At 33.6% G+C, this 21876-nt stretch overlaps 2 protein-coding genes across 2 annotated transcripts; one reads left to right on the top strand and one right to left on the bottom strand.

The window, feature by feature from the left end:
* Positions 1-3998: 3998 nt before the first annotated feature.
* On the top strand, positions 3999-4576 carry LOC149148704 (uncharacterized). The gene is made up of 2 exons (XM_089445853.1): positions 3999-4258; positions 4369-4576. Exons 1-2 carry the CDS (start codon positions 4145-4147, stop codon positions 4489-4491), a joined length of 237 nt encoding a protein of 78 aa, XP_089301979.1. The 5' UTR covers positions 3999-4144; the 3' UTR covers positions 4492-4576.
* Positions 4577-14751: 10175 nt separating this feature from the next.
* LOC149148703 (uncharacterized) lies at positions 14752-15242 on the bottom strand. Its single transcript, XM_089437867.1, has 2 exons — positions 15019-15242; positions 14752-14908 (listed from the first exon to the last, which is right to left on the bottom strand). Exons 1-2 carry the CDS (start codon positions 15130-15132, stop codon positions 14786-14788), a joined length of 237 nt encoding a protein of 78 aa, XP_089293993.1. The 5' UTR covers positions 15133-15242; the 3' UTR covers positions 14752-14785.
* Between the last annotated feature and the right edge of the window lie 6634 nt (positions 15243-21876).

The following is a 21876-nucleotide window of genomic DNA, read 5'->3' as shown; positions in this document are numbered from 1 at the left end:
TTAGTATATTTAGCAAATTCTTTAAGAGCACAGAGTTTGTTGCAGAACTACTTTCTCAAAAGTCAAATATTTAACCTATTTTTTTTTTTCGTTTAAATATGTATAAAGCATCAGAGGATTCTAATTTTATTTTTCCCTTTGGGGTTGTTTCGAAAAAATTCTAGTAATACATATTAACTTTATTTCAACATTTCACTCCAAATAATTATATTCATATTTTATTTAATAAATGACATGATTTTAGCACTCTCTTCTCACGTTAAGAAAAAATGATGTAAATTTATTAATTTGTTTAAAATTTAGTTTATAGAAATACATTTGCATATGTTACTATAAATATATTGATTTTTAAATTTAAATATTAAATTTATTAATTAAAGTTTTTTTAAATATATGAAATTGACAAAATATGAAAAATGATGTAAGTTTATTAATTTGTTTAAAATTTAGTTTATAGAGACACATTTATATATGTTGCCATAAATATATTGATTTTTAAATTTAAATATTAAATTTATTAATTAAAGTCTTTTTAAATATGTGAAATTGACAAAATATAGAAAAAAAAATACAATCACATATCATTATCGTTATTATGAGTATAATACATTCCAAAAAAACACAATTAAAAAGCGAAAATGTTGTGCTCTTTTTCCTTTAAAATGGAAATAACGCAAATACAAGGGATAGACACTTCATGTGGAGTGAGAGATTAAATTTGACCCGTCCCCTTCCCATCAAAAAAAAAAACTATGACGTTTTTATTTTTAAACTGTCCTTCATATGACTTTTAATATTAATTTTTACTGGGTTTATCTAACTTCTACAAATTATATTCATAATTACTCTCATGAAAATAGTAAATGGAGATATTGTTGCAACTAAATTAAACAATAAAATTTAACAAAATAGAAATTGAAATACACATATCATGTTTTTCATTTAAGTCACTTTAATGTCAATCTCATTAAAAGAACACTATTTGTGAAATGAGTTTCAAACAAAAAAACATAATGTGCATGAACTATGTAAATGTTCAAATAGTACATTCATTATCATCATGTAAATGGACTAAATTTTGGATAATTTGTGTAGGCCACGGAACTTGAGATGTAGTAGACCATCCAAAAATCCTTTCAATAGAAAGTTGATTCCTTTTTTTAAAGATATTTTTGATATATAATACCTATATAATAAAAACAAATTAATTAGATATACATGAATTTCAATTCATCAATTAAAAACATATTTAAACATTAATCTGGCACGAACTTAATAAATTACCAAAAAAAATCATCTTCAAACAAAGGTATCAATCTCATGTTTTTTAAAATCTCATGGTTAAAATATAAGTTTCATTTAAAAAATAAGTTAAACAAAATGAAAAGATCGTATAAAAATCAAGGCTTTTAATAATCCAAGCTTTAACCCGGATTGTAACAATTTGGTAATACCATCCATGTCAAAGACCAAATTCACACTATTAAATTATAAATTATAAGAGACTTCAAAATATGGAAATTTAAAGGTGTCCTTTAGAACTCATTATAGTGACTATTAAGTTTTACAACTCATTAAGGTGAATATTGAGCTTTATATATAAAATATAGAGAAATGTATAGTAATTACAATATTATAGGATCAAATAATTGAAATTAAAATAAAAAATCAAATAAAATTTTAAATAAATCATATAAGAGGTTAATAATACCTGGATGAAGAAAATCGGGAAACCGACCTACTCATCATCTTATGAAAACATTATTTTCTTATCATTATTTCACCGGTATAGAATCAATACATTTAAATGATAATGACTAAATAATAAACAAATTTGTTAGTAGTAAAATCCAAACTATATTTATTAGCCAAAACAATATTAAGTTGAATAGTTATTTATGAAATTTTTAATTTAACAAAAACATTAACAACATAAACTATATATTTAACATATAGGTAAATAATTTTAAATAAATATTAATATTTAATATATTATTTATAAATATATATTATTATTTTAAAATTGGAATCTCCAAAATTGAAAAGTGCAGGCTTCAAAATTAGCTTTCCTATTTGAGGAATTAAATAATGCAACACAAACGCTCCATGTGTCAACATGATTAAACCTCTTACTTTGATTATATTATTTGTGATTATTCACCCAAAGTCCACAAATTAAATTAAATACAACTCAATTAAGTTAACTTAAGAGTGATACATAAATTCACTGTGGCCCAATAAAGAAATCCATATAATATCATTCGAAATCACCATAATAGAATACATAAAACTTCGATTCTAAAAAAAACAATGTATTTCGGTAAAATTCAGAAGACCCAAAATGCATCATTTTGGGAATGTGGCATAACTAATATGCACTTTTAATGTAATAAATGAAATTGCAAATTTCGCAAACCTAGAATCTTCCTATACCTCTATAACTACCAAACATAAAACTAAATTCCAAAATCCAATGCAAAAGTATGCTATTCAAGCACAACTATAGGTGCAAGCATGTAAAGTCAATACAATGAAAAAGGTGAAAATTTGCAAATAGGCAAAATCCAACTTTTGAAATCCACCATAAACCAATTCTCTTGCGAATAAAAATTATAAATTTATATACCCTGGTAAAGAAATCAAATGCTAATATAAGTTTATAGAACCCAATAAAGAAAACATCAAATTTAGAAAAACAAGCAAGTAAATTTGTGTTTCACCACAACTTATTTCAAGTTTTTGTAAATTTGGTACAACTAAATAAGGAAAGATGTGTATGCCTCCTAAAACTAAATAGTCTAATAGCTCTAGAGAAGGCTCTCATGTCTCACACATAAAGAGGTCTTACACATAAATCCATCTCAATGAGTCTAGTAGATCAAACATCAATTTGAGGTTGGCCTAGCTAGGCTGTGACATTAAATTAGATTATGCCCATTATCATATTCTCTTCAAGTCTATTTGAGTATATGTTTACCCAATACAACACACGGTCAATGCTTCCCTATCCTACACTCTTCAAATGTAGAACAACTCGAGGAAGGCTAATAGAGATTTTTGTCAATGAGATAATGTAGTCACTAGATTACATACATTATTTTACAAACATAGTATTAACTAGATTATCACTCGAGTTTGGTTTTGAGGACGAATCCTTGGAAGTTCTCATGGAGCTTACAAAAGTACAAAATGCAAAAAACCAAGAATTTGAAGAAATCAGGTTGTGTTCAATAATAGGTGCAGTTAGGTATTCAGGTGTCACGACTCACTGTCAGTTACGAATTAGGATTTAACGATTACAACTGTGCTTTAATGAAAAAAGGGTTCCGAGCAAGGCTTAATCTGTTATGCGACATGCCACAAAAGCATTCAATTTATTTAGCAAATATAGCATTGAGTAGTTGTCCTCTACAGGCAGCCTTCATTGCAAATTACATAATGCAGCCAATTAGCAAGTTTCCAATATAGGTGAATCTTGATACTAATTGATTTATTGAGTCTGCTACATTAAATAATTTAGTGAACAATAAAGGACACTGAAGTTTTCCCACGTAAGGTGGCAAATCAGTTATTATATCTCTCTCTCTCTCTCTATATATATATATATATATATATATACATGTGAAACTTGTCATAATTCGGCAAGTGCTATTTCATGGACTATAGCATTATAAATGCACTCTTAAGAGACCTTAAGTATAGTGTTGGGAAGCGGGTTCTGACATCGGCTTTGGCGGTCAGCGGTGTGCATCATTTCTCCGGCGAACGAATTCTGATTCCGTATGTATTCGCATTCGCATTCATCCACCCGCATACCATCCATACATCACTCATTTTGAATTTGGAAACCCGCCGTCCCATGTCATACCATTGCCTGCATACCATCCATACATCACTCATTTTGAATTTGGAAACCCGCCTAAATACTGACTCGCGCCTTTCTCTCCTATTTACTGCCCTCCACTTCCTCCCTGCTTTATCAGTCAAAATCGTCTGAATGCTTTTGAAATCGGGAATTTCTGTCCGAATCTCTGCAATTTTCACACTGTACTCAGAATTCGGTGTCAACTGAAGGGAGTATCAATATCTGTTTCGGCGATTCATACAAATTTGTGGCAAATCAGCAGATAAAGAAGTCAAAAAAATGGCAGTGAATACGCCTGTGTTCACAATAGCAGCTGCGGTTGCCGCAATTGGGGCTTTCTGCAGGTTCGAATCTCATCGCCTTCCATCAACATCAGATACGGATGGCCATCATGTAAGTATATGAAAAATTGCTTCTTCATCATTTTGGGTTCTGCAAAGAGGGGAGGGGTTACTGTTTCTTGGGGTTAGGGTTTCTAATTATGGTGGTTTTTGGGTTCACAGGATCAGAGTTATAGTCGGCAGGGCGGTGAATTAAATAGAAAAGCAAAGGAGGAATGGACGACAGTAAAGTTTGCCCCTGAATTTGACGGTCTCCACTGCTATGAGACGTTGGTTAGGTTCTGATTGCTGTGAGGATGAACTTAACCAGCCAGCAAATTGAATTTCACTGATGTGATAAATTATGTAAAATATATTCATTTAAATTATATTTTTGGACAACTTTCCCTTCTTTGTATTTCCTGAACAATTTCTTTAATTTAATTCTTCCGATTATTTTTTAATGATTATCCCACAGTTTTAGCTCGCCAAAATTTGGGCATTCGAATTCTGCTAAAATCGCCCAAAATCGTGGATTCTAATGACACAAATTCAGAGGGCCATTAAAAACCTTTACAGCACAAAATCTGTATCATGGAGTCGCAATGCTGGCAGTTTGTATTTTAAAATGCTTTTTATTTTTTGTGCATTTTTTTCACAATTTTTCCCCAGCGGTATAATATGTAGAATTCGGTATATAATTTGCAGAATTGAAATGTTCAATGTTTTTGGTTTTTTTATCATTTTTTTTTTCTCAATCGTGTCCCACATTTGATGGGATGATATTTTCCCAGCGGTATAATATGCAGAATTCTGTATATAATTTGGATAATTGAAGTGTTTTGATAGGATATTTTCCCAACTTTATAATATCTAGAATAATTTGGAGTTGGAGAATGGAAGTGTTTTAAGGAGTTATTGAAATTTTTAAAAAAATTGAATTCATTTATACATTTTAATAATTATAATTTTTAATAAAAATTTACAATTAACTGTTCCATAATTAAATTTTTAATAAAAATTATACCACCAAACAAATCCTCTACCAATTAACTACATTCTACAATTTACTCTAAATTCTTATAGCTAAACCAAATTAACAATAAAATTAAAATTAACAATTTACTCTAAACAAATCCTCTACCAATTAACTACATTCTACAATTTACTCTAATTTCTTATAGCTAAACCAAATTAACAATAAAATTAAAATTAAAATCTCATTCTCAACACCTCCATGATTCTATTTTTCTATAACCAGAAAAACCGTAACAATAAAATTAAACTAAAAATAAAAAATATGATTCTGTTTTTTTGTATGACTAGAAAAACAGTAACCATAAAGTTAAAATTAAAATTACAAAATTCTCGATTCCTTCTCATGGACAATTCCTTCATGAATCTTTTTTAATAACTATGAAAAAATAATATAATTATTTAAATGAATTCATTAAATTTGTTTTCATAATTTATTAAATTATATTTGTCTTCCAGCTACCAATGTAAATTAAATTTTTAAATCATCTATATTAAACAATAATCTATATTAAACAATAATCTATATTAAATAATCTAAATTTATTGTGATTTTCCAACTTATTTATAATGGAAAAAACTTGTTTGGTCTTATCATTCCTTATCAAATTACATAAATAAAAGAAAAAAGAAAAAAGAAAAAAAAGTTATTAATAATTAAAATACAATTGAGGTGAAGTCTTGTAATGTCTTGGTATGTAGATATTTTGACTTTAAATTATTAAAAGATATTAAATTAAGGGTTTTAACAAACCATAGTGTTTGTTGAATTGAGACTTCTATGATCCATAACAGTTATAAGAAGAGCTTCGGCGTAAATCACATATAGAAAGACCTTTGTCGACGCGTTTCGAACCAGCAAGTGTGGCTCATCGTCAGGACAAGTTGAAGAAACAGATCCAGCTTTGCATGTTAAATAGTCAGCTGGATCTGTTTCAACTTGTCCTGACGATGAGCCACACTTGCTGGTTCGAAACGCGTCGACAAAGGTCTTTCTATATGTGATTTACGCCGAAGCTCTTCTTATAAACCATAGTGTTTTTAATAATATTCTTTTTTAATGTAGCCAATTTTTTTTCAAACATAAAAAAATAGTGTTATATTAAATAAAAGGGTTACATGTATATATGATATAAGTGAGACATGTTGCTCTGACACAATTCTGCAAACCATGAAACATAGACGAAATGTAAAGACAAATGTTTCCGAGAGGAAACAAAAAAAGTCCATAAATCGAACTATATGAGACATTAAATCCGAAAACAACAAAATAGAACAAAGGCCAATAATGAAACCATATAGAGAAATTAGACAAGGCATCGAATGAGAAAATATGACATATCAGAAATCCTTGGCCATGAAAATGAGCAGGAAATGTCAATATACAGACATCAAACCCAGTGTCAAGTGATCCGGATTATGAGTGTATCAAAAACACGAGAGACTATGTATATAGGGGAATGCTCCCATCACCCAAGAATAATCTTTACTTGTAAACCTACGCCCACCTGCATGGAGTGACCCTCATTTAATGTAGCCTATTTAAAGGCATAGGAATACCATATTGTGTAATATAATTACATAAGAAATCCTTTGAGGGTCTGTTGTAAGCTATCGGAACAAAAAGCTTACAAAAAACCCAGAGTTGAATTAAAGAACGGGAGTGACGAGAGTTTTCTTTGGAATGGCCTAGTGTAAACTATCGGGACAACCCTTGGTCTCTTCTTGCAGGGCTGCAAAACTTACAAAAACTTGCGCTGAATTGAAGAAACAGAGCGCTGATAGATTTATTTGGAATGTCATATCTCCATTTCGGAGAAAATGATGAGTGAGAATTGCAGTTAATTTTATTATATACATGGGAATGGAATGCAAATTTCGCTTTAATTGTTATGGGTTAATTTATATTTTTAAGTTTTTCCTGAACTCAAAACTAAATTCATTTTTCATTAGTAAACACTAGTTTGGAAATTCACATGAAAGATTCAGAAACTAACTAAATTTATTGATAGATATTTGGTAATTTGTGTGAGATCACCATGAGAGTGGTGTGCATTTCTCAAATGGTTAGACCAAAGTGAAAACTTGGAGTCATATTTTTAAGTTCGAAAGTTTGAAATTTTTCAAAGATAAATCCAATTGATATATTTTTGAATTAATCTATGGTTTATTTATTAAATTTTATTTTAAGGAAAAAAAGAAATCAGGTAAAAAAATCAACAACTTTCTATTAAATAAAGAGATGTTTACATATAGCATGCATGTAACATATGTGCCACATAAATCCTCATATTACATATGATTAATATCAAGATACATGGCGGGCAGGTCCGTTAAAGAAATTTCGTAGGGAGCACCAGATATATCCCAAAAATAGGCACCCACTCATCATTCGACTAGCGCCAAAAAATACTCAGACTGACAGTTAACAAGTCGGAAGATACTCTTGGTAAGTAAATCCTAGTGACACAGGAAGATATTGTGACTGGCAAGTAAATCCTAGTGACGCTCGAATAGACTTATAAAAATAACAGACACACAGGTCTACAGTAAAAACCCATTACAAAGAGGGTTAGAAAACCCCAATTGAGAAGCATAAAATAAAAAGGCTTGAAGGCCCGTCATCAAAACCATAATGCGACAAACTGTTGAAGGAAATGTAACTAAGTTCAGTGTTCATAAATGCACTTTTGATACTTGTATTTATTCAAGAAAAGAAATATTATTTTTATAATATATGTCAATGAGTTTCTTGCTCATTGAAATAGGTCTAGCAAATGTTAAAGTGTTATAGGAGGGTCAAAGAGTCAAAATAATTATGTTGAGGACCTTAAGGGCATGTTACTACAGGTACACTTACGTCAAAGAAGACACCTTCAAGCAAAGTCAAGTCTCCTCCAAGCATGTGGCACCATCAAAAGAAGCCTACCAAAGCAAATAAGTCAAGTCGGCCTACATTCTTCAAGTCGGCCTAAAGGAGGGACAATCCTCTATATATAGAGGTTGTCCACTCCATCATAACATCAAGCTTTCATCTTTGAAATCAACGAAGGTAGGAAGTCAAGAAAAGGGTGAAGGAAGGACAAAGAAAGGTTCTCCAAGTGCAACGAAGAAGAAGGGTGCACAACCGAGCCTAAGAGGATTATTTCTAGGGAAATATGCAGTCACACATGCGAAGATAAAGAAGGTATCTCTGTTGCCATAGAAGCCCTCCACCACAGTCATACATATCTCATTGGTTGGGCTAGTAAAGTAGGCCTATAAGGCCTCTCACTCAAGCGAAAAGGAAGCTCACTCAAGTGAAGAATAAAATAGGACCTCCACATAAGAGTCTTGAAGGAATCCCCTCACACGCGTGAAGAAATAGTGATACACTATTGTCATATCAAACTTGAAACTATATCTCAAGAAAGAGCTCGGTTGGAGGAAGGATAAAGTACTCTTCATATGTAAAGGAATCTACCAAGGAGCAAAGAGGAATATCTCTTATAGAAGAAACATAACAAGGACTACTATCAGTTGCCAGAAGAAGGACGAAGTGCTAGGGAGCAAAGTGTTGGAAAGAGGAAGACTAAGTTTCGGGGAACTCCTATTTCTTACCCCATAGAAAAGTTAATGCACTCTTAAGAGACTCTGACGACAGTCTTGGGAGACGGGTTCTGACATCGGCTATGGCTGTCAACCCGTGTGCGCCATTTCCCGACGAACAGATTCCGATTAATAAAAGAATGTGTCGATGTCTCTGTATGTATTCACATTCGCATTCATCCACCCGCGTACCATCCATACATCACTCATTTTGAATTTGGAAACCCGCCTAAATACTGATATTTGTATTACCAGCATCCTCCGTCCCATGTCATACCATCGCCCGCATACCATCCATACATCACTCATTTTGAATTTGGAAACCCGCCTAAATACTGATATTTGTATTATCTGTTTAACATCAGCTCCGAGAAGCGTCATTCTGGTGGTGCACGAATTCGCCATGGATGTCTCAAACGTCGGATAAGAGAGATAAGCGGTACCAGCGGCAGCTTTCGTTTCACTTGCTCTTCATTCTGGTGATTGTGGCGTTGCTTCTTACGTTGTCTTGGTACATGACCTACTAATTGGCGTTGGAGGGTCTGATGGATTAGCTCATCATGGTCCTCATTCTGTGCGCAGTGTTCTTGCTCTTGACAGTCCACTGGTTGTTTGTGGTGGAGAAGCCAACATTGCCTTTGCCTCGATATTGGGATTGTCCCATTGGTATTTAGGCATGCTGGGGCGACGCATTAAGTTGACCACTTGCAAGTGCCCAACATGCAACAATGATGGCCAATGGGGAGCGTTTCGGGCGGTCCCCATGGGACATGTCAACTCGGAAGGCAAACCCCGATGAGTTTGTTAACATGCACAAGAGGGAAGTGCATGGATAAGGGAGTTTCGAGCTTAGCACTTGGACACTACCCTCGACTTGTTTCACATAGAAATAATATCTTGGGCATAGAGAAAAGAGTCGCAGAGGCTCTAGGAGCATCTAAGCACTAGCTCCTTGGATTGTTTCGCGTAGAAAGGAAGGAGTGAAACACATAATAAACAAAGGGGCTATCAAATAGGGAGCTCCGTCCTTTGGGTTGATGGGTGGTCATTCGCCTAAAAACGTGACCAATGACGTGGAGCCATTAACAAAGGAAAAACGCCTCCTATAGGACTTAAAAGGGCTTAGTGCCTAGGGCCTAAGCCAATGCTCGCCATGATTCGGTCTTATGGTGGATAACAGGAAAGGTGCCAACAAAAGGGACCTAACACAAAGAGGTCTTATTCCTAACACAAAGAGGGAGCATGACCACAAGGGGAGTATACTCAAGTCAATATTTGAGTATGAGATTATGCATTGAGAATTGGTATCATTAACTAGTATAAGTTATGCTTTGCATGATAGAGGCTAATGGTGTTTGTTGCATATGAATCAATTGACTATTATGATATCATTCTAATTGGTAATTAGTATCATACATCGGATTTATGGTGAAAGGAACATGGTGCATATACGGAAGATGTGCGCATATACGGAACCTGGGCATATACGGAAGATGTGTACATATACGGAAGATGTGCGCATATACGAAAACCGGGCATATAGGGAAGATGTGCGCATATACGGAAACTGGGCATATACGGAAGATGTGCGCATATATGGAAACTGGGCATATACGGAAGATGTGCGCATATACGGAAACTGGGCATATACGGAAACTGGGCATATATGGAAGATGTGGGCATATACGGAAGATGTGTGCATATACGGAAACTGGGCATATACGGAAGATGTGTGCGCATATACGGAAACTGGGCATATACGGAAGATGTGTGCATATACGGAAACTGGGCATATACGGAAACTGGGCATATACGGAAGATGTGCGCATATACGGAAAATGGGCATATACGGAAGATGTGTGCATATACGGAAACTGGGCATATACGGAAGATGTGCGCATATACGGAAACTGGGCATATACAGAAGATGTGCGCATATACGGAAACTGGGCATATACGGAAGATGTGTGCATATACGGAAACTGGGCATATACGGAAGGTGTGTGCATATAAGGAAACTGGGCATATACGGAAGATGTGCGCATATACGGAAACTGGGCATATACGGAAGATGTGCGGATATACGAAAACTGGGCATATACAGAAGATTTGCGCATATACGGAAACTGGGCATATACGGAAGATGGCATATACGGAAGATGTGTGCATATACGGAAACTGGGCATATATGGAAGATGTGCGCATATACGGAAACTAGGCATATACAGAAGATGTGTGCATATACGGAAACTGGGCATATACAGAAGATGTGCGCATATACGGAAGATGGCATATATGGAAGATGTGTGCTGTAACGGAAACTGGGCATATACGGAAGATGTGCGCATATATGGAAACTGGGCATATACGGAAGATGTGTGCATATACGGAAACTGGGCATATACAGAAGATGTGCGCATATACGGAAACTGGGCATATACGGAAGATGTGCGCATATACGGAAACTGGGCATATACGGAAGATGTGTGCATATAGGGAAACTGGGCATATACGAAAACTGGGCATATACAGAAGATGTGCGCATATATGGAAACTGGGCATATACGGAAGATGTGTGCATATACGGAAACTGGGCATATACGGAAGATGTGGGCATATACGGAAACTGGGCATATACGGAAGATGTGGGCATATACGGAAACTGGGCATATACGGAAGATGTGCGCATATACGGAAACTGGGCATATACAAAAGATGTGCGCATATACGGAAACTGGGCATATACGGAAGATGTGCGGATATATGGAAACTGGGCATATACGGAAGATGTGCGGATATACGGAAACTGGGCATATACGGAAGATGTGTGCATATACGGAAACTGGGCATATACGGAAGATGTGCGCATATACGGAAACTGGGCATATACGGAAGATGCGCGCATATACGGAAACTGGGCATATACGGAAGATGTGCGCATATAAGGAAGATGTGTGCATATACGGAAACTGGGCGTATACGGAAGATGTGTGCATATACGGAAACTGGGCGTATACGGAAACTGGGCATATACGGAAGATGTGCGCATATACGGAAACTGGGCATATACGGAAGATGTGTGCATATACGGAAACTGGGCATATACGGAAGATGTGAGCATATACGGAGACTGGGCATATACGGAAGATGTGCGCATATACGGAAACTGGGCATATACGGAAGATGTGGGCATATACGGAAGATGTGCGCATATACGGAAACTGGGCATATACGGAAGATGTGTGCATATACGGAAGATGTGGGCATATACGGAAACTGGGCATATACGGAAGATGTGCGCATATACGGAAACTGGACATATACGGAAGATGTGTGCATATACGGAAACTGGGCATATACGGAAGATGTGCGCATATACGGAAACTGGACATATACGGAAGATGTGCGCATATACGGAAACTGGGCATATACGGAAGATGTGCGCATATATGGAAACTGGGCATATACGAAAGATGTGTGCATATACGGAAACTGGGCATATACGGAAGATGTGCGCATATACGGAAACTGGGCATATACGGAAGATGTGCGCATATATGGAAGATGTGCGCATATACGGAAGATGTGTGCATATACGGAAACTGGGCGTATATGGAAGATGTGTGCATATACGGAAACTGGGCGTATACGGAAACTGGGCATATACGAAAGATGTGCGCATATACGGAAACTGGGCATATACGGAAGATGTGTGCATATACAGAAACTGGGCATATACGGAAGATGTGAGCATATACGGAGACTGGACATATACGGAAGATGTGCGCATATACGGAAACTGGGCATATACGGAAGATGTGCGCATATACGGAAATTGGGCATATACGGAAGATGTGGGCATATACGGAAGATGTGCGCATATACGGAAACTAGGCATATACGGAAGATGTGTGCATATACGGAAACTGGGCATATACGGAAACTGGGCATATACGGAAGATGTGCGCATGCTTGGAGGAGACTTGAATTTGCTTGGAGGTGTCTCTTTTGGCATAAGTATACCTATAGTAACATGCCCTTAAGGTCTTCAACATAATTCTTTTTACTCTTTGACTCACCTATAGCAGTGTAACATGTGCTAGACCTATTTCAATGAGCAATAAATTCATTGACATATATTATAGAAATAATATTTATTTTATTGAATAAATACAAATATCAAAATCATAATTATGAAGACCGAACCTAGTTACATTTCCTTCAACACTCCCTCGTAACTAGGGAGGTATTCATATAACATTACAAGGTGTTTGGCTATTTTCCAATCTTGAAGAATTCACATAAGAGAAACTAGATTGGCAATCCATCTGTTATAGAATCATAGTAACCAACATTTTTTTCCACAACAAGGCCTTGATTGACATCTCTATCTCTCAATAGATCATAGCACAATGTTGGTGATACCAATGACTTATAGACACCTTAGTCATTGTCTCTCAACGTACATACCCACTTGGGTGTTCACTAAGTATGACCTTCTAGGAATATCTTTTAATAATTTAAAGTCATAATATCTACATACCAAGACATTACAAGACCTCACCTCAATTGTATTTTAATTATTAATAACTTTTTTTTCTTTTATTTATGTAATTTGATAAGGAATGATAAGACCAAACAAGTTTTTTCCATTATAAATAAGTTGGAAAATCACAGTAAATTTAGATTATTTAATATAGATTATTGTTTAATATAGATGATTTAAAAATTTAATTTACATTGGTAGCTGGAAGACAAATATAATTTAATAAATTATGAAAACAAATTTAATGAATTCATTTAAATAATTATATTATTTTTTCATAGTTATTAAAAAAGATTCATGAAGGAATTGTCCATGAGAAGGAATCGAGAATTTTTTAATTTTAATTTTAACTTTATTGTTACTGTTTTTCTAGTCATACAAAAAAACAGAATCATATTTTTTATTTTTAGTTTAATTTTATTGTTACGGTTTTTCTGGTTATAGAAAAATAGAATCATGGAGGTGTTGAGAATGAGATTTTAATTTTAATTTTATTGTTAATTTGGTTTAGCTATAAGAATTTAGAGTAAATTGTAGAATGTAGTTAATTGGTAGAGGATTTGTTTAGAGTAAATTGTTAATTTTAATTTTATTGTTAATTTGGTTTAGCTATAAGAATTTAGAGTAAATTGTAGAATGTAGTTAATTGGTAGAGGATTTGTTTAGAGTAAATTGTAGAATGTAGTTAATTGGTAGAGGATTTGTTTGGTGGTATAATTTTTATTAAAAATTTAATTATGGAACAGTTAATTGTAATTTTTTATTAAAAATTATAATTATTAAAATGTATAAATGAATTCAATTTTTTTAAAAATTTCAATAACTCCTTAAAACACTTCCATTCTCCAACTCCAAATTATTCTAGATATTATAAAGTTGGGAAAATATCCTATCAAAACACTTCAATTATCCAAATTATATACAGAATTCTACATATTATACCGCTGGGAAAATATCATCCCATCAAATGTGGGACACAATTGAGAAAAAAAAATGATAAAAAAACCAAAAACATTGAACATTTCAATTCTGCAAATTATATACCGAATTCTGCATACTATACCGCTGGGGAAAAATTGTGAAAAAAATGCACAAAAAATAAAAAGCATTTTAAAATACAAACTGCCAGCATTGCGACTCCATGATACAGATTCTGTGTTGTAAAGGTTTTTAATGGCCCTCTGAATTTGTGTCATTAGAATCCACGATTTTGGGCGATTTTAGCAGAATTCGAATGCCCAAATTTTGGCGAGCTAAAACTGTGGGATAATCATTAAAAAATAATCGAAAGAATTAAATTAAAGAAATTGTTCAGGAAATACAAAGAAGGGAAAGTTGTCCAAAAATATAATTTAAATGAATATATTTTACATAATTTATCACATCAGTGAAATTCAATTTGCTGGTTGGTTAAGTTCATCCTCACAGCAATCAGAACCTAACCAACGTCTCATAGCAGTGGAGACCGTCAAATTCAGGGGCAAACTTTACTGTCGTCCGTTCCTCCTTTGCTTTTCTATTTAATTCACCGCCCTGCCGACTGTAACTCTGATCCTGTGAACCCAAAAACCACCATAATTAGAAACCCTAACCCCAAGAAACAGTAACCCCTCCCCTCTTTGCAGAACCCAAAATGATGAAGAAGCAATTTTTCATATACTTACATGATGGCCATCCGTATCTGATGTTGATGGAAGGCGATGAGATTCGAACCTGCAGAAAGCCCCAATTGCGGAAACCGCAGCTGCTATTGTGAACACAGGCGTATTCACTGCCATTTTTTTGACTTCTTTATCTGCTGATTTGCCACAAATTTGTATGAATCGCCGAAACAGAGATTGATACTCCCTTCAGTTGACACCGAATTCTGAGTACAGTGTGAAAATTGCAGAGATTCGGACAAAAATTCCTAATTTCAAAAGCATTCAGACGATATTGACTGATAAAGCAGGGAGGAAGTGGAGGGCAGTAAATAGGAGAGAAAGGCGCGAGTCAGTATTTAGGCAGGTTTCCAAATTCAAAATGAGTGATGTATGGATGGTATGCGGGCGATGGTATGACATGGGACGGCGGGTTTCCAAATTCAAAATGAGTGATGTATGGATGGTATGCGGGTGGATGAATGCGAATGCGAATACATACGGAATCAGAATTCGTTCGCCGGAGAAATGATGCACACCGCTGACCGCCAAAGCCGATGTCAGAACCCGCTTCCCAACACTGTACTTAAGGTCTCTTAAGAGTGCATTTATAATGCTATAGTCCATGAAATAGCACTTGCCGAATTATGACAAGTTTCACATATATATATATATATATCTATATATATATATATATATATATATATATATATATATATATATATATATATAATAACTGATTTGCCACCTTACGTGGGAAAACTTCAGTGTCCTTTATTGTTCACTAAATTATTTAATGTAGCAGACTCAATAAATCAATTAGTATCAAGATTCACCTATATTGGAAACTTGCTAATTGGCTGCATTATGTAATTTGCAATGAAGGCTGCCTGTAGAGGACAACTACTCAATGCTCTATTTGCTAAATAAATTGAATGCTTTTGTGGCATGTCGCATAACAGATTAAGCCTTGCTCGGAACCCTTTTTTCATTAAAGCACAGTTGTAATCGTTAAATCCTAATTCGTAACTGACAGTGAGTCGTGACACCTGAATACCTAACTGCACCTATTATTGAACACAACCTGATTTCTTCAAATTCTTGGTTTTTTGCATTTTGTACTTTTGTAAGCTCCATGAGAACTTCCAAGGATTCGTCCTCAAAACCAAACTCGAGTGATAATCTAGTTAATACTATGTTTGTAAAATAATGTATGTATTCTAGTGACTACATTATCTCATTGACAAAAATCTCTATTAGCCTTCCTCGAGTTGTTCTACATTTGAAGAGTGTAGGATAGGGAAGCATTGACCGTGTGTTGTATTGGGTAAACATATACTCAAATAGACTTGAAGAGAATATGATAATGGGCATAATCTAATTTAATGTCACAGCCTAGCTAGGCCAACCTCAAATTGATGTTTGATCTACTAGACTCATTGAGATGGATTTATGTGTAAGACCTCTTTATGTGTGAGACATGAGAGCCTTCTCTAGAGCTATTAGACTATTTAGTTTTAGGAGGCATACACATCTTTCCTTATTTAGTTGTACCAAATTTACAAAAACTTGAAATAAGTTGTGGTGAAACACAAATTTACTTGCTTGTTTTTCTAAATTTGATGTTTTCTTTATTGGGTTCTATAAACTTATATTAGCAATTGATTTCTTTACCAGGGTATATAAATTTATAATTTTTATTCACAAGAGAATTGGTTTATGGTGGATTTCAAAAGTTGGATTTTGCCTATTTGCAAATTTTCACCTTTTTCATTGTATTGACTTTACATGCTTGCACCTATAGTTGTGCTTGAATAGCATACTTTTGCATTGGATTTTGGAATTTAGTTTTATGTTTGGTAGTTATAGAGGTATAGGAAGATTCTAGGTTTGCGAAATTTGCAATTTCATTTATTACATTAAAAGTGCATATTAGTTATGCCACATTCCCAAAATGATGCATTTTGGGTCTTCTAAATTTTACCGAAATACATTGTTTTTTTTAGAATCGAAGTTTTATGTATTCTATTATGGTGATTTCGAATGATATTATATGGATTTCTTTATTGGGCCACAGTGAATTTATGTATCACTCTTAAGTTAACTTAATTGAGTTGTATTTAATTTAATTTGTGGACTTTGGGTGAATAATCACAAATAATATAATCAAAGTAAGAGGTTTAATCATGTTGACACATGGAGCGTTTGTGCTGCATTATTTAATTCCTCAACTAGGAAAGCTAATTTTGAAGCCTGCACTTTTCAATTTTGGAGATTCCAATTTTAAAATAATAATATATATTTATAAATAATATATTAAATATTAATATTTATTTAAAATTATTTACCTATATGTTAAATATATAGTTTATGTTGTTAATGTTTTTGTTAAATTAAAAATTTCATAAATAACTATTCAACTTAATATTGTTTTGGCTAATAAATATAGTTTGGATTTTACTACTAACAAATTTGTTTATTATTTAGTCATTATCATTTAAATGTATTGATTCTATACCGGTGAAATAATGATAAGAAAATAATGTTTTCATAAGATGATGAGTAGGTCGGTTTCCCGATTTTCTTCATCTAGGTATTATTAACCTCTTATATGATTTATTTAAAATTTTATTTGATTTTTTATTTTAATTTCAATTATTTGATCCTATAATATTGTAATTACTATACATTTCTCTATATTTTATATATAAAGCTCAATATTCACCTTAATGAGTTGTAAAACTTAATAGTCACTATAATGAGTTCTAAAGGACACCTTTAAATTTCCATATTTTGAAGTCTCTTATAATTTATAATTTAATAGTGTGAATTTGGTCTTTGACATGGATGGTATTACCAAATTGTTACAATCCGGGTTAAAGCTTGGATTATTAAAAGCCTTGATTTTTATACGATCTTTTCATTTTGTTTAACTTATTTTTTATTTTTATTTATTTTTTAAATGAAACTTATATTTTAGCCATGAGATTTTAAAAAACATGAGATTGATACCTTTGTTTAAAGATGATTTTTTTTGGTAATTTATTAAGTTCGTGCCAGATTAATGTTTAAATATGTTTTTAATTGATGAATTGAAATTCATGTATATCTAATTAAATTGTTTTTATTATATAGGTATTATATATCAAAAATATCTTAAAAAAAAGGAATCAACTTTCTATTGAAAGGATTTTTGGATGGTCTACTTCATCTCAAGTTCCCTGGCCTACACAAATTATCCAAAATTTAGTCCATTTACATGATGATAATGAATGTACTATTTGAACATTTACATAGTTCACGCACATTATGTTTTTTTGTTTGAAACTCATTTCACAAATAGTGTTCTTTTAATGAGATTGAGATTAAAGTGACTTAAATGAAAAACATGATATGTGTATTTCAATTTCTATTTTGTTAAATTTTATTGTTTAATTTAGTTGCAACAATATCTCCATTTACTATTTTCATGAGAGTAATTATGAATATAATTTGTAGAAGTTAGATAAACCCAGTAAAAATTAATATTAAAAGTCATATGAAGGACAGTTTAAAAATAAAAACGTCATAGTTTTTTTTTTTTGATGGGAAGGGGACGGGTCAAATTTAATCTCTCACTCCACATGAAGTGTCTATCCCTTGTATTTGTGTTATTTCCATTTTAAAGGAAAAAGAGCACAACATTTTCGCTTTTTAATTGTGTTTTTTTGAAATGTATTATACTCATAATAACGATAATGATATGTGATTGTATTTTTTTTCTATATTTTGTCAATTTCACATATTTAAAAAGACTTTAATTAATAAATTTAATATTTAAATTTAAAAATCAATATATTTATGGCAACATATATAAATGTGTCTCTATAAACTAAATTTTAAACAAATTAATAAACTTACATCATTTTTCATATTTTGTCAATTTCATATATTTAAAAAAAATTTAATTAATAAATTTAATATTTAAATTTAAAATCAATATATTTATAGTAACATATGCAAATGTATTTCTATAAACTAAATTTTAAGCAAATTAATAAATTTACATCATTTTTTCTTAACCTGAGAAGAGAGTGCTAAAATCATGTCATTTATTAAATAAAATATGAATATAATTATTTGGAGTGAAATGTTGAAATAAAGTTAATATGTATTACTAGAATTTTTTCGAAACAACCCCAAAGGGAAAAATAAAATTAGAATCCTCTGATGCTTTATACATATTTAAACGAAAAAAAAAATAGGTTAAATATTTGACTTTTGAGAAAGTAGTTTTGCAACAAACTCTGTGCTGTTAAAGAATTTGCTAAATATACTAACAAACGAGAGAAGTATTATTATTTCTTGCTGGACACGTTATTGTTAGAAAATAATTCACTAAATATACAATAAAACGGAGTATTAAACCAATACTTCAAACTATACATTGTTTCTGGCTTTATTATTACAAAAGAATTCCCTAAATATACAATAACAGGAAGTATTAAACCAATACTTCAAACTCTACATTGTTTCTGGCTTTATTATTACAAAAGAATTCCCTAAATATACAATAACATGAAGTATTAAACCAATACTTCAAACTATGACATTGTTTCTTGCCAAGCACATAATTATTAGACAAGGATTCGTTAGATATGCAAGAAAAAAACTGTGACAAATCAAATCCGTTCATACAAAATTAATTCATTTCGATATGCATTTAGATTGTTCGAGAGCATGTGTGGCGTATCAGAGCTATATTATGTATTAAAAAACAAAAGTAATTGATTGAATTAAAAAAGGAGATCATTCTTTACCAGATGCGCAACACACCTATGCAAATTGGAGACAGAAAATTAACCGGATTTAACATAGTGTAGGTAACCCCTGCATCGAATATTGAATAGTTCCAGCTGGTCTGTACTTGAATATTGATGCTAGCGAAATTGTTCAATATTTGACTGCATCAGGTCTCTAAGCTTCCGCCTGCACTTGATAATGGTCTCTAACTTTAGCTTCCATTGTCTGCATGCGCTCAATCTCAACTGTGCAGTCCTTCAAATTTAGCTTCGGCAAGACACATTCCACCAGAGCCGAAACATCTTCCAGATGGTCTTCCGCTTTCATTTCTGGCGGCAGGGGAAGAATGAGATCTCCAAATATGGAGAGTATTTTGGCGCCGGAGGTTTCATGGCGGAATTGGCTTTGAATGCAGAGGCTATGTCTGTCCCAGAGAGCACGGAATGAAGCATTCGCCACTGACAGAAGGAAATAGAGATGCCCCAAATAAGAGCGACCGCTTTGGTGCTGCCTGCGTTGTGAAAGGCGGGGATGAGTTCTGTACTGACATGGCTGAGCGCATCCTGAATATCATAGCATATTATTTACGGAGAGCACCAAATAGATTTCAAATTTCAAATTTGCTGGAGTGCATTCCATGGATGGCTATGTGATGGTCATCCCGCAGAGGCAAGTGCTATGACATGGGACGGCGAATGCGAATACATACGGAATCGGAATTCGTTCGCCGGAGAAATGATGCACACGGCTGACCGCCAAAGCCGATGTCAGAACCCGCTTCCCAACACTGCATTTATAATGGTATAGTCCATGAAATAGCACTTGCCCAAAACCTCATGGCCAAGTACGGCTGTTGGTCTCTCGGCATCAAGGACATCAATGATGATGGCTGTCGGTCATTCCTTACATCGTGGCGGCCGCAAATGGCGTCAAGAGATCCATATAGGCTTATAGCCCCTTCGTCTAGGTTTGGAAGGGAGAGCAAGTCCGGAAAACACCCTCTTTGGCAGCCCTATCTTTCCGTGTGAGCTGAAATTCTTAAGTAAATATTTGTTGTTTCCATACTCACGCAGTCAATTTGTTGTTGATGATCATAGGCATTATGCTACAGCGTTACGGAAGTCATAAGTCCTCAAACCCTACCTAGGATTTTAAAAACTCACTTCATTTATGGCCTTGCCAAGTTATTTATAAGTTATACAAGCCCATGTTTTAGAAAACATATACACATCAATCCATGCATCAAAAAAACCCTACAAATATAAAATTAACTAAATTGATTTCAAATTACTACTATTATTAGTTATAAGAAAAATTAATAACATAATGAGGTTGAAATAGGAGCTTTCTTGATTGAAATTAAACTTAGGAGGATGTGGCCCACCATCGCATGCATCGACATGCGACATCAACTATTAATTTAGGTTGCATGGCAAGGTTAGGCTTTGTTGGTTGTGGTTTGACTAGAGGCTAAAGATGGTCCTCAACCTCATCTTGAATGTATTTTGGCTTGCTTGTGTTACTGAGGACTTTGGCGTGGAGACTTAGGTTAGGAATTGTCGTGGAGAGAGGTGAAGGAGCTAGCTTGTGATGTTCGTGGAGGAAATGATGAATATTCCTAGGTGTTTTGGTTGATGCATTGCCACTCCGAACTTGGAATTCCAGAGGGCTATGTCCTTTCCAATTTTATCCCATTGCTCAATTATTTTTGGTCATTTTCTTTCTGTGTGTGATTATTTTGGTTATTTGCAGTGCGCTATCTAGGATTGTTGTCTTAAGGTTTTCAAGTGGTTTGTCATTCTATATGTGTCTCTTGGTTTAGGGCCCCTTGAATTGGTCAAAGTCTGCGCAGATTGTTATTATATGAGTTAATATTTTAGGGTGCTATCTTGCTAAGCTCAAAGTGAGGCTGGAAAGGCCTTAGTGTGTGGTGTATTAAGGTTGCTCGTGTCATGAAGGCATTTGGCATTTGTATCTCTTCCTTTGTTTAATGGTATAGAGCTATGAATTCTCTATAGAGGTTTTTGAGTCCGTCGTCTTGCATGATAAAGTCTATGTCAAGTATGAGGTTTATCTCTTGGGTTTTAGGGACAATATATT

Source organism: Pinus tabuliformis, chromosome 9, assembly GCF_031772625.1.
Source record: "Pinus tabuliformis cultivar Carrire ecotype Pingquan chromosome 9, CPIR1, whole genome shotgun sequence".
In the NCBI taxonomy this organism is placed as follows: Eukaryota; Viridiplantae; Streptophyta; class Pinopsida; order Pinales; family Pinaceae; genus Pinus; species Pinus tabuliformis.
The sequence above is the reverse complement of the archived record's forward strand: the minus strand, read 5'-3'. Positions and strand labels throughout refer to the sequence as shown.

Bases quoted from the DNA above. Each gene is read 5' to 3' on its own strand.
- LOC149148704 (XM_089445853.1), top strand. From the start codon at position 4,145: ATGGCAGTGAATACGCCTGTGTTCACAATAGCAGCTGCGGTTGCCGCA. The intron at 4,259-4,368 runs GTAAGTATATGA...TTGGGTTCACAG, and splicing joins CAGATACGGATGGCCATCAT to GATCAGAGTTATAGTCGGCA.
- LOC149148703 (XM_089437867.1), bottom strand. From the start codon at position 15,132: ATGGCAGTGAATACGCCTGTGTTCACAATAGCAGCTGCGGTTTCCGCA. The intron at 14,909-15,018 runs GTAAGTATATGA...TTGGGTTCACAG, and splicing joins CAGATACGGATGGCCATCAT to GATCAGAGTTACAGTCGGCA.